The sequence below is a fragment of the Macaca nemestrina genome, chromosome 18 (assembly GCF_043159975.1).
Source record: "Macaca nemestrina isolate mMacNem1 chromosome 18, mMacNem.hap1, whole genome shotgun sequence".
Taxonomy (NCBI): domain Eukaryota; kingdom Metazoa; phylum Chordata; class Mammalia; order Primates; family Cercopithecidae; genus Macaca; species Macaca nemestrina.
The window spans coordinates 29313892-29329907 of NC_092142.1; the positions used below are offsets into that span (position 1 = coordinate 29313892).

At 51.4% G+C, this 16016-nt stretch overlaps 1 protein-coding gene across 9 annotated transcripts in view; it reads left to right on the forward strand.

The window, feature by feature from the left end:
• Window positions 1-1615: 1615 nt before the first annotated feature.
• The window catches only part of LOC105482966 (integrin subunit alpha D), a 32690-nt gene continuing 18289 nt past the window's right edge, over window positions 1616-16016 (forward strand). For 7 of the 9 annotated variants that reach the window (XR_011616386.1, XR_011616387.1, XM_011743488.3 and 4 more), the window contains exons 1-9: window positions 1630-1724; window positions 2562-2667; window positions 5661-5764; window positions 5898-5968; window positions 6088-6202; window positions 9784-9914; window positions 11214-11359; window positions 15243-15396; window positions 15494-15644. Coding sequence is in view for 7 of the 9 variants with exons in the window: in XM_011743488.3 (XP_011741790.2) it covers window positions 1694-1724; window positions 2562-2667; window positions 5661-5764; window positions 5898-5968; window positions 6088-6202; window positions 9784-9914; window positions 11214-11359; window positions 15243-15396; window positions 15494-15644 (1009 nt within the window). In the remaining 2 variants the exon portion in view is untranslated. Of the gene's footprint in view, window positions 1725-2561; window positions 2668-5660; window positions 5765-5897; window positions 5969-6087; window positions 6203-9783; window positions 9915-11213; window positions 11360-15242; window positions 15397-15493; window positions 15645-16016 lie in introns of all 9 variants that reach the window. The other 2 variants (XM_011743489.3, XM_011743491.3) reach the window with 1 other exon arrangement.

Below are 16016 nucleotides of genomic sequence, written 5' to 3' on the forward strand. Positions count from 1 at the left end.
TTTTTACAGAAAACTGTTTTGTATTATTTGCACTTGATGTTTAGTTACATTTTAAATATTTTGTTTGTCTCATTTTGTTTTGTTTTTGAGACAGAGTCTTGCTCTGTCACCCAGGCTGGAGTGCAATGGCGCAATCTCGTCTCACTGCAACCTCCACCTCCTGGGTTCAAGCGATTCTCCTGCCTCAGCCTCCCGAGTAGCTGGGATTACAGGTGCGCACCACCGCGACCAGCTAATTTTTGTATTTTTAGTAGAGACAGGATTTCACCATATTGGCCAGAGCTGGTCTCAAACTCCTGACCTCAGATGATCCATCCACTTTGGCCTCCCAAAGTGCTGGGATTACAGGTGTGAGCCACCGTGCCTGGCCTATTCCTAGCCTTTTATATATAGAACTTTTTTTTTTCACATTTTAAAGGAACATTTATGTTTAATCATGGAATATTTCAAACATACAGAAAATCACAGAAAATAAATAACAACCACTCATTTATCTTCTCCCCAACCCCATGTATAAATGTTAAAATACTATGTCAAATGCTAAATTTAACACATGCTAAAGGCTCCTGGCTGGATGTGGTGGCTCACACCTGTAATCCCAGTACTTTGGGAGGAGGAGTGAGGAGGACTGCTTGAGTCCAAGAGCTCAAGATCAGCATGGGCAACATAGTGAGATCTCATCTCTACAAAAAACAAAAAAAGCTAGCTGGGCATGGTGGTGTGCATCTGTAATCCCATGACTGGGAGGCTGAGGTGGGAGAATTGCTTGAGTCTGGGAATTTGAGGCTGCAGTGAGCCCTGATCATGCCACCGCATTCCAGCGTGGGCGACATAGCAAAACTTGTCAAAAAAAAAAAAAAAAGTTTCCTCTCTGCCCCACCGTAGGCGACCACTCTTCTGGTCTCCATCTTTGTAGATGAATTTTGCCCATTCTCTAATTCGTATATGAAAGGAACCAGACATTAGGCATTCTGTTGTCTGGTTTCTTTCACTTAAGATAAAATTGAGTTAACCTGTGTTGTTGTACAGAACTGTAGTTTGTTTTTGTTATTTATTTATTTGTTGTAAAGACAGGGTCTGGCTGTGTTGCCCAGGCTGGTCTCGAACTGTTGGACTCAAGCAATCCACCTGCCTTGGCCTCACCAAAGCTCTGGGACCACAGGCATGAGCGGCAGCACCTGGTCTGTAGTTTGATCTTGTTTCTTGCTGAGTAGTAGCCCATGGCATGACTTTGTTATTTTGGGTGTCCATTCTCCTCTGGATGGGTTCTACTTTGTGAAACCACACCCTGGCCTAGCTCCCCTTCTCCCTGCCTCTCTCCAGGCTCACATCCACAAGCCGAGGCCTCCACCGCCGTTCTGCTTCCTGCCCTTCCACTCCTGTGGGACGTCAGAGAGCTATGGGGCTCCCTGGATACCAACTGGCTCCTGAGGCCTGGAGGCGGGTGGTCTTCTGGGAGAAGGAAGTCCCTTGCAGGTGGTGGAGGGGGACAGGATGAGGGTTTTTCCCCAGGGTGTCATTGGCCCCTGCCCCCACTTCTGTTCCTTAACTAACCAGGGCCCTCCTACCCACTGTGCCCCTCCTCCTGCCACGTGGAGGCCCTGAATCATTATTTCAGCTAACCCCTGGGAGGGTGAGCACCTTCTGTGCTGTGGCCCCAACCTTTCACTTCCCCTCGACGCACTGCTCAGGGATGACCTTCGGCACCGTGCTGCTTCTGAGTGGTGAGTGGGGCCAGGGGGCTGGGGAGAAGCTTGGAGGGATTCTGAGGGGACTCCATCTGGGAGGGCAGGCTGGGGGCTGGTGGACGGCTCCCACCACTCTCATGAGGAGCTGGGGCAGGGGAGTGCTTCGTGTGCGAGTGGCCCAGAGTCGGGAGAGCGTGACCTGAATGAAGAGGGGCTCAGGGGCTGTGCTCACGTGGCAACTAAGCTACCTCTTCAGCTGGCTATGTTGTCCCAGGCTTCCCCGCTCCCGCTGATGGGGTCCCTGGTGTGGGCGAGAGAGGTCTCCCCAGCCTCCTCCGGGAATGGAAGGCCACAGAAGCCACCAGGGAGGGGGAAAGGTTGGACATCATCTCCCTGGGCCTGTTTCCCCCAAGTCCTGACTGCACGTAGGGAAGAGTCCCCTTGCTGAAAACTGCATCAGAGCCACATTCACGTGCCATCAAAAATCAGGCTTGGCCAGGTGCGCTGGCTCATGCCTATAATCCCAGCACTTTGGGAGGCACTTTGGGAGGGAGATGGGCAGATCCCCTGAGGTCAGGAGTTTGTGACCAGCCTGGCCAACATGGTGAAACCCCGTCTTTACCAAAAATACGAAAATTAGCGGGGCGTGGCAGCATGCACTTGTAATCCCAGCTACTTGGGAAGCTGAGGCAGGAGAATCGCTTGAACCCAGGAGATGGAGGTTGCAGTGAGCTGAGATTGTGCCACTGCACTCCAGCCTGGGCAACAGAGCGAGACTCCATCTCAAAAAAAAAAAAAAAGAGGCTGGGAGGTCCGAGGGATTGGGGCTTCTTTAACTCTCACTCCCTCCCACCCCCACCAAATATTCCTCAGTCCTGGCTTCTTTTCATGGATTCAACCTGGATGTGGAGGAGCCCACCATCTTCCAGGAGGACGCAGGCGGCTTTGGGCAGAGCGTGGTGCAGTTTGGTGGATCTCGGTAGGCCCCACTCACCCTCCTTCCCCAACCTCCACTGCATCATGTCCTGTGGATGGGTACACACGGGTTACCCCAGGGAGGCGTCCTGGAGGAAGGGCAGCAGGGGTAAGAAATCTTTCCTTGGCTCCTTGGAGGCCCTGATACCAGCATGTATTATTCTCAATCCCAGGAAGGGCCACAAAACTCTAGACAAGACCCCACCTTATCTCAGGAGGGAGGCCTTGAACCTGCCTTCCAGGCAGGGCCCACTTCTTGGGGGCCAGTGCAGTCACACAGGGCCCACACTCATTAAGTTTGGAGTTTAATGTTCTGCCCTTAACCTCTTGAAATTCCTGATGATTTTTATTTTTATTTTTACTCCAGCTCTGTTGCCCAAGCTGGAGTGCAGTGGTGCAATCACAGCTTACTGCAGCCTCAAACTCCCGGGCAAAGTGATCCTCTCACCTCAGCCTCCTGAATAGCTGGGACCACAGGTGCATGCCATCATGCCTGTTTTTTGTTTTGTTTTGTTTTGCTTTTTATGGAGACAGAGTCTTGCTATGTTGTCCAGACTGGCTGAACTCCTGGGCTCAAGCAGTCCTCCTGCCTTGGCCTCCCAAAGTGCTGGGATTACAGGTGTGAGCCACTCTGCCTTGCCAATTCTTGATTTTATCTGTGCATTTGTGTTTTGTAAGTAAAGAATGATGGCAGGGCTGGGCACCATGACTCACGCCTATAATCCCAACATTTTGGGAGGCCGAGGCAGGCACATCATCTGAGGTCAGGAGTTTGAGACCAATTTGGCCAACACAGCAAAACCCCGTCTCTACTAAAAATGCAAAAAAAAAAAAAAAAAAAAATTAGCTGGGCATGGTGGCAGGCACCTGTAATCCCAGATACTTAGGAGGCTGAGACAGGAGAATCGCTTGAACCTGGGAGGTGGAGGTTGCAGTGAGCCGAGATCGCGCCACTTTACTCCAGTCTGGGTGACAGAGTGAGACTCCGTCAAAATAAAAAAAAGAATTATGGGAGAAGGGAGACGCACTGGGGGTTTGGAGCCTTAGCTCAGCAGCAGCCCCACCTCCCACCACCTCCTAGGGAAGGGGTATCAGCTGCTGGCTCCCCCATCCGCATGGGAGCAATGACCACTGTCACCTTCCACCCCTGGCATGAGCTGGGTAAAGTCAGTTAGGTGCGCTCACCCTGGGAGTACCCTGAGGGAGTGGGACACTGCATAGCAAATAAAAAAACCCCAGGAGAGGTTGAGGGAGAGAACAGAAGAAAGGTAAGAGCCCCTCAAGCCCAAGAGACCCCACATGTTTCTTTCGAATTGGGACCCACAAATGATGAGCCTATCCCCGCTTCCAGGAGCTCACATTCTCCTGCCCCAGAGAGTTCCAGTCACAGTGTGACACAGGCGTCACCAAGGTCTGGGGGGCGCAGACAGGGAGACAGCAGACCCAGGGGGGCTCCATGGAGGAAGCGGTGCTGGCAGTGAGCCCCAGTGGACAGGAAGGCTCAGTTGGTCACAAGGAGCTGTGAGAGGTCACCGAGCTCCAGCTGCACATCCCTCTCCCTTCCTCATGTGACCGGCACTCTAGGGGGATGGAAGCAAGTGCCAGGCACCAGGGTTTTGTTTTTATTTATTGCGAAATGTGGCCAACTGAAGTGCACGAATCCGAAAGACCCAATTTGATGAGGGATACACATGTTTGTGCCTGGGTGAGCCCCACCTAGGTCAGCTGCTCCTGTGTAAAATCCCACAGGCACAGGGCTGCCATGGACCCCTTCTCATTACCCAACAAACCTAGAGAACCAGTGGTCAGACTTCTGCACCATCAGTTTTTTAGGCCACATTTTAAAAAAAGAATACATTGGCTGAGTGTGGTGGCTCATGCCTATAATCCTAGCACTTTGGGAGGCTGAGGTGGGTGGATCACCTAAGGTCAAGAGTTCAACACCAGCCTGACCAATATGGTGAAACCCCATCTCTACTGAAAAATGCAAAAATTAGCCTGGTGCGATGCCTGTAATCCCAGTTAGCTGGGTGACTGAAACAGGAGAATCGCTTGAACCTGGGAGGTGGAGGTTGCAATGAGCCGAGATCACGCCATTGTACTCCAGCCTGGGCGACAGAGTGAAACTCCATCTCAGAAAACATGTGGGTTGATGGGCTACCCTAAAGGTTTGCTCATCGTTTGTATCAGCAGGTTCCAAACTGCTGCCTCTCTAGCCAATGCTCAGATTTTCATCACAAAGCCTTAGGCATCCCCTGAATCATGACGCACAGGGATTGTAGCTTTCTGTAAAGAGCGGCACCTAGAAGGAGCCCTCACATGGCCATTTAATGAAACCTTGCTTGGCGCATTAACATACACCAGTATTTGTCTGTTTTTCTCACCGGGGTGAGGAGATTGTGGGTAGTGAGAAAACATTTCCGAAATTAAAAAACTTTCCCACTCAAGGATTTTTGCAAATAAACCATGGACTCTACATAACTCTAGATATAGTTATGGATCCTAGTACACTGCTTTACCAATTGAAATTGCTTATATAATATTTAAATTGGTCCAATGAATTACAGAATCAACTATTGGTTTTGAAAGCACATGTCTTCAGGAAATCGTTCCAATTAACTTGAGATGATCTTATTTCTTGGGTGATTCAAAATAATGGCAACTCAGAAACGCAGTGTACTTACCCATGATTGGGAAATGCCATTTTGGTCTTTAAATAGTTTTCTTTTTGGTGAATGTTAAAAAAAAAATTCTAAACATAAATACACACATACGTACGTATGCACACTCAAAACCAAATAAACCCCAGCATGACCCCTGGGCATCTGTGGGTTATACTCGGGCCCTGATTTCTGAATATTCTGCCAAATGGCAAATGCCAGAAGATTTCCCTCACAAAGTCTCACTTCCCCATGGAGGGACACTTCCTCGCCCCCAGTGCCTGCTGCTCCCACCGCTCCTGTGGCTACAGTGACATGGCCACGGTTGTGTCTCCAGACTCGTGGTGGGAGCACCCCTGGAGGTGGTGGCGGCCAACCAGACGGGACGGCTGTATGACTGCACAGCTGCCACCGGAGTGTGCCAGCCCATCCCGCTGCACAGTGAGTGACCACCTGGGAATCGGGCCCCTCAACCCTCCTGGACCCAACTGTGCCCCCGCTTAGCTTCCAGTCCAGACCCTCCCCACAAATAAGTGTGTGCTGTGAGTGAGACCCCACGTGTCTGCCCTCGCAGTCCACCCCGAGGCCGTGAACATGTCCTTGGGCCTGACCCTAGCAGCCTCCACCAACCGCTCCTGGCTTCTGGTGAGTGAGTGCTTTGGGCCACGGTGGCGGGGAGGGGGGTTGTAGGGGAGGAGGCTGGGGTTGGGGGTGAAGGAGGAGGGGGTGCTAGGGGCTCCTGGCTCACAGGTTCCTGCCTCCAGGCCTGTGGCCCCACCCTGCACAGAGTCTGTGGGGAGAACTCGTATTCAAAGGGTTCCTGCCTCCTGCTGGGCTCGCACTGGGAGATCATCCAGACAGTCCCCGACGCCCTGCCAGGTAGGTTCCCGGCAGGCCACGGTTCCCTGTGGAGCACATGCTGGCACTGAGGGTGAGCAGGCATGAGGCCTGTGTTTGGGCTCATGTGCCCTCCCTGGAGGGCCAAGTGTGGCTAGGACAGAAGCCAGGAGGGGAAGGCGGCTCAGGCAGGAGCCCTGCTGCTCCAGGGTAGAAGTTCTTTGTAGGGTTTTTCTTTACAATTTTTTTCTTTATAAGACAGGGTCCCCGCCAGGCACGGTGGCTTAGGCCTGTAATCCCAGCACTTTATGAGGCTGAGGTGGGAGGATCACCTGAGGTCAGCAGTTCGAGACCAACCTGGCCAATGTGGTGAAACCCCTCTACTAAAAATACAAAAAAAAAAAAAAAAAAAGTCGGATGTGGTGTGCACCTGTAATCCCAGCCATTCGGGAGACTGAGACAGGAGAATCACTTGAACCCAGGAGGCGGAGGTTGCAGTGAGCCGAGATTGTGCCATTGCACTCCAGCCTGGGTGACAAGAGCAAAACTCCATCTCAAAAAAACGAAAAACAGAGTCTCTGTCAGGCTGCATGCACCACCACACCCTGTTAATTTTTTTGAGACAGAGTCTTGCTATGTCACCCAGGCTGGAGTGCAGTGGTGCAATCATAACTCACTGCAGCCTCGAACTCCTGGGCTCAAGTGATCCTCCTCCCTTAGCCTACTGAGTAGTTGGGACTGCAGGTACATGCATCACACCTGGCTAATTTTAAAACATTGTGTTTTTGTAGAGATGGGAGTCTTGCTATGTTGCCCAGGCTGATCTTGAACTCCTGGGCTCAAATAATCCTCTGCCACAGACTCTCAAAGTGTTGGGATGACAGGCATGAGTCCTCAGGCCCGGTTTGAGGAGTGAAAGTTCTGATGGGGGCAGAGAGAAAGTTCTGATTCAGACCAGAGAGGCCATGACCACAGGCATGCTGGGCCTTTAGACAAAGGTGGAGCAGCAGCAGAAACATTCCCAGAGCAAATGGTGAGGGTGGAGTGTATGGAGGGGACTGAGGGAAGGGGGAAGAGACATCCAGGGCTTTTAGGGGGGATCGTGCCCAGCCTGAGATGTCTGTGAAGCCAGGTTAGGGAGGTGGCACTTAAAAACAAGGGGTAAATGTCTTCTCACAGCCGTCTCTGGAACTCATGAGGTGGGGTGCCTGATGCAAATGGGACTGGAGCATAAACCTGGTGCAGGCAAGGAGGGTGTGGGTCCAAGTGGAAGGGACCAGGGTCCACTGAACATCACCTGTGTGCCAGGCAGTGCTGAGTACCTGGTAGGAATCACCTTATTGCATCCTCACAACATCCCGGGTGGTGATTCCCATAGATGAGAAAACCAAGGTTCAGATAGCTAAGTTCCCATCAATAAAAAGAGGCAGAGCCCAGAGCTTGAGCCATCCTTGTCTGATTGGTGGGGTCATTTTTCAAAAGGACATGTCCAGGCTTCTGCTAGTGGAAGCCCAGGGAATACAATAAAAAGACCAAGAAAACAGAAGAGACATTGTGAGAGGATTTGCCACAGACCTGGCTTGAGAGAGGATGAGAGGGTGGTTTCTTGATGCAGCTGAAAAAACAAGTACCAGTGTAAGACATTGGCTGCCCAGATGTGGGCAAAAAAGGGGAGCTCCTGGGGAATCCGCAACCTGCCCCATGGATATCAAGATTTGCTGGTGATTGAAGAAGCAGGAAGGAAGGTGACCTTCTGTTTCTCCCCAGCACCCTTGAAGCACCAAGTGATTGAGCAGGTGGGGTGGGGGAGAGGAAAGAGGAAAAGGCATTTTTTTCTGCAGTGGTGGGCGCGGGGCAGAAACCACAGCCCTGCGGTGTGGGCCTCACACCTTAGTGCTCTGATGGCCTGATCTCCCACCGCCCTGTGGGCAGCACAGGATGTGGCTGCTGGTGGAGATACCAACTGGGCCCTGAACACAGGCCACATCCCCCATGAGCCTGGGGGCAGCATGAAAATTCTTGTTTGTTTATGTGCATATGATGTGTCCTCACAATTGCAGAGCGAACTCTACAGACTCTGAGGTCACTTGGGAATGTTCCTTTTTTTTTTTTTTTTTTTTTTTTTTTTGCGACAGAGTCTTACTCTGTCGCCTAGGCTGGAGTGCAATGGCACAATCTCGGCTCACTGCAGCCTCTGCCTCCCGGGTTCAGGTGATTCTCCTGCCTCAGCCTCCCAAATAGCTAGGATTACAGGCACCCGCCACCATGCCTGGCTAATTTTTTTGTATTTTTAGTAGAGATGGGGTTTCACCATGTTGGCCAGGCTGGTTTCGAACTCCTGGCCTCAAGTAATCCACCCACCTCAGCGTCCCAAAGTGCTAGGATTACAGGTGTGAGCCACCACGCCCAACTGGGAATGTTCTTGGGTGCCGCTTCCATGGGAGCGTGAAGGGTGGACGCAATGCAATCATAACAGAGGCCCAAGGCCAGCACAGGGGTGCTTGTCTGTCATCTCAGCGCTTTGGGAGGCCGAGGTGGGTGGATCATTAGAGCCCAGGAGTTTGAGATCAGCCTGGGCAACATGATGAAACTCCGTCTCTACAAAAATATACAAAAATTAGCCAGGCAAGGCGGTGCACGCCTGTAGTACCAGCTACTCAGGAGGCTGAGGTGGGAGAATTGCCTGAGCCTGGAGAGGTCGAGGCTGCACTGACCTGTGATCACACCACTATACTCCAGCCTGGGTGACAGTGAGACTCTGCCTCAAAAAAACAAAAAATGAAAAAACCAGAGGCCTCAGCCAATGCCTGGGGGGCTCAGAGTGCAGCTGGCCCTTCAGACACTGAACCAGTCATTGGTAAAGGCTACCTCCAGGTGCAGGAGGTGTCCCCGTGGGCAAGAGCTCCCCTCTGCCTAGCATGATTCCTGGGAAGGGACTCAGCTCAGAGCCAACTCCACATAGCTGGAAATGAGGACCTCTGATCTGACCGGGGATTAGGGCTGGGTCTGGGGTGGATCCCTGCCGCACCCCCACAGCAGCCCTACAGGCATATCCTACAGGCCTCGAAGGTGCCTGGCACATGGTGAGAATTGTGCCAGTGGTTGACCCTGGCGGAGGGCCAGGACTTGTCTCCAGCATCCATGTGTGTGTTGCTTTATCCTTGCAGTAATCCCATATGGCAGCCACTGCTATTGCCTTCATTTTACAGAAAGGGACACTGAAGTCCAGAGAAGTTAAGTAATGTGCCTGAATTCACCAATTAGCACATGGCTGAGCTGGGGTTTAGCCCAGGCACACTGGCTCCAGAACACGCACCCTGAACCACTTTGCTAGACATTCACCCGTGATGCTTGTGGCACCCCTAGCATCTGTGTTTAATGAATATTTATTGATTAAATGAATGAGGAGCCCACCTGGGCCCTGGGTTCTCATCTCCCTCTTTCCAGGCCATGTGGGAGGGAGGGAGCAGGGGGCTGGGGTGGCAGATTGGGGCCTCCTTCAAGGAGGGGTCGGAAACCAGGTGGGGATGCCAAGAACAGCTCCCAGGTTCTGTTGAGCAGGAGCTGCAGGACAGGGCTGGGCCCCCACAGTGCGTCTCCAATTCCTCCCCATTCCCCCACAGAGTGTCCACATCAAGAGATGGACATCGTCTTCCTGATCGATGGCTCTGGAAGCATTAACCAAAATGACTTTAACCGGATGAAGGGCTTTGTCCAAGCTGTCATGGACCAGTTTGCGGGCACTGACACCCTGGTGAAGACTGGGCACCTGGGGCTGGGGGTTGGGGGACGGGGGAGGCTGGCCTGGGAGAGGCATCCTGGGAGGGGGTGGGGGCAGGCCAGTGGAGCCGTATGCCATGGGGCTGGAGTGGAGGATGAAGCTATGGTCCCAGCGCAGGCCCAACTTGAGCCCTGACCTAGGAGGCGACACCCCTTGGCATTTAATATGTATCCAAAAGCTATAGGAAATACAATGTTTCTGCTGTTTAAAAACATTGAAAGTGTTTAAAAAATAATTTTGCTATGAAATTTGACTGACTATAACTCAGTCAACTGATTGATGATTTATTGTATTTTCTATGTAACTAATGATATATTTTTATTATTTTATTTTCCAATAACTAGTGTCTGTGTATGTGCAAAACCGCCCAATTTGTTGTTTTTTAAACAGGGTCTTGCTCTGTCATCCAGGCTGCAGTGTGGGGGCACAATCATCGCTCACTGAAGGCTTGATCTCCTAGGCTCAAGTGATCCTCTTGCCTCAGCCTCCCGAGTAGTTGGGACTACAGGTGCATGCCACCATGCCTGGCTAATTTGTTAAAATTTTTATTTGTAGAGATGGGGTCTTGCTATATTGCCCAACCTGGTCTCCAACTCCTGGCTCAAATAGTCCTCCCACCTTGGTCTCTCAAAGTGCTGGGATTACAGGCATGAGTCACTACGCCCAGCCACAAATACTTGAGAATCAAGGAAATACACAAATTGATTTAATGTGTGATAAATTTTTTTATAAGCTAAGGGTAGCAAATATTGTGGTTGGCAAGGTTATTTTTAGTAAACTGTGAAGGAAACATCATTTGGTTTAGATTTTCCAGTTTATATTTTGTATTTTTGGGCCAATGAATTTTCTTCTCTGGGTTTCAGTATATTATTTGTAGGGCCTCAAAACACATGGGAAATGGTTTGTAAATCCAAAATAATTCCAAAATAAAGTTTATTAAAACTAAAAACAATATGGCTTGGTGTGGTGGCTCAAACCTGTAATCCCAGCACTTTGGGAGGCTGAGGTGGGAGGATTGCTTGAGGCCAGGAGTTCGAGACCGGCCTGGGCAATATAGTGAGACCTTGTCTCTACCAAAACCAAACCAAAACAAAACAAAACAAAAAACAAAGCCAGGCATGGTGGTGTGTGCCTGTAGTTCCAGTTACTTGGGAGGCTGAGGCAGGAGGATCACTTGAGGCCAGGAGCTTGAGAGACCTGTCTCTACAAAAAATTAAAATAAACAATAGAAACAGGCACTGAACCCTGGGCCCTCCCCGCTGGCCTTTGCAGTTCGCACTGATGCAGTACTCAAACTTCCCGAAGATCCACTTCACCTTCACCCAATTCCGGACCAGCCGGAGCCAGCAGAGCCTGGTGGATCCCATCGTCCAACTGAAAGGCCTGACATTCACAGCCACGGGCATCCTGCAAGTGGTGTAAGCACTCCCAACCCCGGCCTGCCAATGTGGCTGCCACCCCCACTTCCTAACCCTGGGTCAGCACAGCTCTTCTCAGAGGCTGAGGGAGGCTCCGGGGAAAGGGGCTACCAAGGGGCATGTCAGGGCTGCAGGGAAAACCTCCCCCCGGGGTGCTCCTGGCTGCCTCACTGCCGGTCTCCCTAATATAGGATGAGGCTCCTCTGCAGCTGTGCCTCCCCTTTGCCTGGTTCTGCAGAGCCTGGATCCCAGAACCCCTCCCCACCCCACAGCAGCCAGAGGCCCGGGCTTTGGCTCAGACACATCAGGCTTCCATCCTGGCTCCCCACGAGCTACTCTGGGTGTAACCCTGGGAGTGATGGGCTCCAAGTCTCAGTGACTCTCAGATGAGGATAAGCTCACAGCTTAGGATTGAGATCATGCGTATGGGGTGCTCAGCTCGGGGCACACAGGAGGTGTCAGATAAATGCCTGAGGTTTTATCAGAGAATGGAGCAGTCAGGGACTCAGGAATTGTCACCCAAGGTCGTCCTGGTGCCTTTCTCCCTACTCACCTCCTCCCCTGCATCCCTCACCCCTGCGCAACCCCTGTGCTACTCAGGCACTCACCATGGGCCTGCCTTATGCACATACGGTCTATGCCTAAAATGATGTAGGAGGTGGGGCCCCCGAGAAGGGCATGTGGTTCTTGTGGGAAGGAGCTGGGCTGAAGGTCGGGGATCCTTGGCTTCCTGCACACACCCCTGGGAGCGGCCATGGGGTGCTGCTAGAATTTGGCTTAAGCAAGAGATGCTCCTGCCAAACGCACCATCTTTACTTCTGGGAGGATCTTCTGCCTTGAACGGTGGCCCCCTGTGACTCAGCAACCCAGAGGAAGGCCTCCGTCTGTCCTGTAAGATTAAAGTAATACAGGAGTGTCCCCCTCCTGGAGTCTCCACCTCACCCCTCAAAGTTCTTCCAGTGGTGGGGCCTGGGAGAAAAAATGAATGAGGCAGAGGTGACCAAGTGGTTCTCACCAACTCCAGTGATGCTCTCAAGCCCAGAGTGCAGGGAGTTTCCCAGCAGCCTCTGCTCCCCAGAGCCAAGCCCATCTCAGGGCTGGACTCAGCCAAGGATTGGACCTCCCTGCTGCCGGCCCTTCCCTTCCCTTCTTCCCTTCCCTTCCCTTCCCTTCCTCCCTTTCTCCTTCCCTCCTTTCTTTCTTCCCTCCTTTCTTTCTTCCCTTCCTCCCTTCTTCCCTTCCTCCTTTCCCTCCCTTCCCTCCTTCCTTCTCTCTCTCTCTCTCTTGTTTTTTTAGACAGAGTCTCACTCTGTCGCCCAGGCTGGAGTGCAATGGCACAATCTTGGATCACTGCAACCTCCATCTCCTGGGTTCAAGCGATTCTCCTGCCTCAGCTTCCCAAGTAGCTGGGATTACAAGTGCACACCACCATGCCCGGCGAATTTTTGTATTCCCAGTTCAAGCAATTCTCCTGCCTCAGCCTCTGAGCAGCTGGGACTATAGGCCTGCACCACCACGCCTGGCTAATGTTTGTATTTTTAGTAGAGATGGGGTTTCACCATATTGGCCAGGCTGGTCTCGAACTCCTGACCTCAAGTGATCTGCCCACCTCGGCCTCCCAAATGCTGGGATTACAGGTGTGAGCCACCACGCTCAGCCTCTTCCTTCTCTTCCTTCTTTTCTTCCCTTTCTTTCTTTTCTTCTTTTTTTAAAAAGAAGTTTTATTACAAAAAAAAAAAAAAGCAAAACCCAAATGGCAATAACAGTAAGGAAACTTTTTAAAAAAGAAGTATTATATTACCCACAGTCCCTCTAGTCAACCACCCTACAGTATTTTAGTAACATCAAGGGATACTTGCAAGTGAATCAATAAATCTCAGCCGCATAGCACAATGCCACTTCCATCCCCATCTTTATTCAGGCTTATTTTGTATGGTCACATTCAGGGCAGAAACTATTTTCATCCTGTTTGGGTTTTTTCCCCACCTCATCTAGGTCCACAATTTTTTGTTTTCCTTTTTTTTTTTTTTTTTTTTTGAGATAGGTCTCACTCTGTTACCCAGGCTGGGGTGCAGTGGCACGATCATGGCTCACTGCAGCCTCCTCCTGACTCAGCCTCCCGAGTTGGGATCACAAGTGCATGCCACCATATCTGGCTAATTTTAAAAAATATTTTTTGTAGAGACGGGGTCTTGCTATGTTGCCCGGGCTGGTCTTGAACTCTGGCCCTCGAGAGATCCTCCTGCCTCGGCCTCCCATACTGCTTTCCTTTGAAATGGCTGTGTCTACTAACAGGCTAGGTCATGACTGGCTAAACCCTTTCCCCAGTGTTGGATATTTGGGTTATTTCCAATATCATATTTGGCACCTGTGTGTATTTGCTCTGAGTTTATAGAGTTACATGAGCAGGCAGTTACTTTTTTTTTTTTTTTTTGAGACAGAGTCTCACTGTCGCCCAGGCTGGAGTGCAATGGCGTGATCTCAGCTCACTGCAACCTCCGCCTCCCAGGTTCAAGCGATTCTCCTGCCTCAGACTCCTGAGTAGCTGGGACCACAGGCACGTGCCACAACACCCGGCTAAGTTTCGTATTTTTAGTAGAGATGGGGTTTCACCATGTTGGTCAGTCTGATCTCAAACTCCTGACCTCGTGATCCTCCCACCTTGGCCTCCCAAGGTGCTGGGATTACAGGTGTGGGCCACTGTGCCCGGCCGATAGGTACATGTTTAATTGTTTGTTACAGCTGTCATCTAATTAGTAGTCACCCACAGGCCATTCACTGTAAAAGCTTGACCTTGTTTAATCTTCGGGATAACCTGACACTACTTGTTTCAGTTATCTACTGTTGCCTAACAAACCATCCCCAAATTAAGTGGGTTAAACAACCCAGCACTAAGCTAGTGTCTGGTGCCTGGGGGGGATATGCTGGAAGGCAGGCTTGGTGGGGATGGCTGAGCCTCTTACTTCCGGGGGCCTTCTTCCATGTGACCACTCCATGGGTGCCTCCAATAGGGCAGCCAGACTTCTCTCATTGTGGCTCAGGGCTCCCAAAAGTGCAAAAGCAAAAGAAACCAAGGCTTCTGAGACCTATGATTGGCATGGTGTCACTTCCACCACATGCTGCTGATGAGAGTGGGACTCAGCGAGGCCAGGTCCACTGTGGGAGGGAACCAGGTGTGGTTCACTGGGGGCCATCTTTAGAGACAGCTACAGCACAGTCATCCTCATCATACATGGAGAGAGGCAGAGGCCTGGAGAGGTTAAGTCCCATCCGCAAAGTGTGTCTGACTCCAAAGCCCCTGCTTTGAACCACACTTCCTCTGGGGAAGAGAGCTCAGCCTTGGATAGAATTTAGAAACAAAGAATGTGACTTCCTTTATTATTGATCGAATTATGGTTTGTGTGGCTTTCAAAAATGGCCAAATTAGCTGGGCACGGTGGCTCACGCCTGTAATCCCAGCACTTTGGGAGGCTGAGGCTGGTGGATCACTTGAGGTCAGGAGTTTGAGATCAGCCTGACTAACATGGTAAAACCTCATCTCTACTAAAAATACAAAAATTAGCTGGTTATGGTGGTGGGCGCCTGTAATCCCAACTACTCAGGAGGCTGACGCAGGAGGATCGCTTGAACCCGGGAGGTGGAGGTTGCAGTGAACCGAGATCACGCCACTGCACTCCAGAGCCTGGGCATCAGAGTGAGACTCTGTCTCAAAAGAAAACCAAAAATGGCCAAATCAGTTCCTTAATATGCCTGATAGAATGTGAGGGTGCCAGGACTCCGCAGCCTCTCCAGATGAGAGCACGGCAAATGACGTCTTTCCAGTAGAGTCACATCTCAGTAGAGTCACATCTCAGTAGAGTCATCTTCCTTTCCTCCCTGACAGGACACAGCTATTTCATCATAAGAACGGGGCCCGCAAAAGTGCCAAGAAGATCCTCATTGTCATCACAGATGGGCAGAAATACAAAGACCCCCTGGAATACAGAGATGTCATCCCCCAGGCAGAGAAGGCTGGCATCATTCGCTACGCTATCGGGGTGCGCCTCTTCTTCACCCCTGCCCCAGGCTCAGCCTGCACCTCCTGCAGGTGCAGTGCTGCTGGGCTCCTCCTCCTCAGCTGCCTCTCTGCTGCAGGTGGGACGTGCTTTCCAGGAACCCACCGCCAGGCAGGAGCTGAACACCATCGGCTCAGCGCCTCCACAGGACCACGTGTTCAAGGTGGACAACTTTGCAGCCCTTAGCAGCATCCAGAAGCAGCTGCAGGAGAAGATCTATGCAGTTGAGGGTAAACGGGAGCAAGAGGGCTCCTGGGAGCCAAGGGGTCCCCACCCAATGGTCCCGCGCAGTCTTTTTTTTTTTCTTTTTTTTTCTTTTGAGATGGAGTCTCACTTTGTCCCCAGGCTGGAGTGCAGTGGCACGATCTTGGCTCACTGCAACCTCTACCTCCTGGGTTCAAGTGATTCTCCTGCCTCAGCCTCCCGAGTAGCTGGGATTACAGGCATGCGCCACCATGCCCAGCTAATTTTTGTATTTTTATTAGAGGTGGGGTTTTGCCATGTTGGCCAGGCTGGTCTCGAACTCCTGACCTCAGGTCATTCGACAACCTTAGCCTCTCAAAGTGCTGGGATTACAGGCATGAGCCACCGCTCCTGGCCTG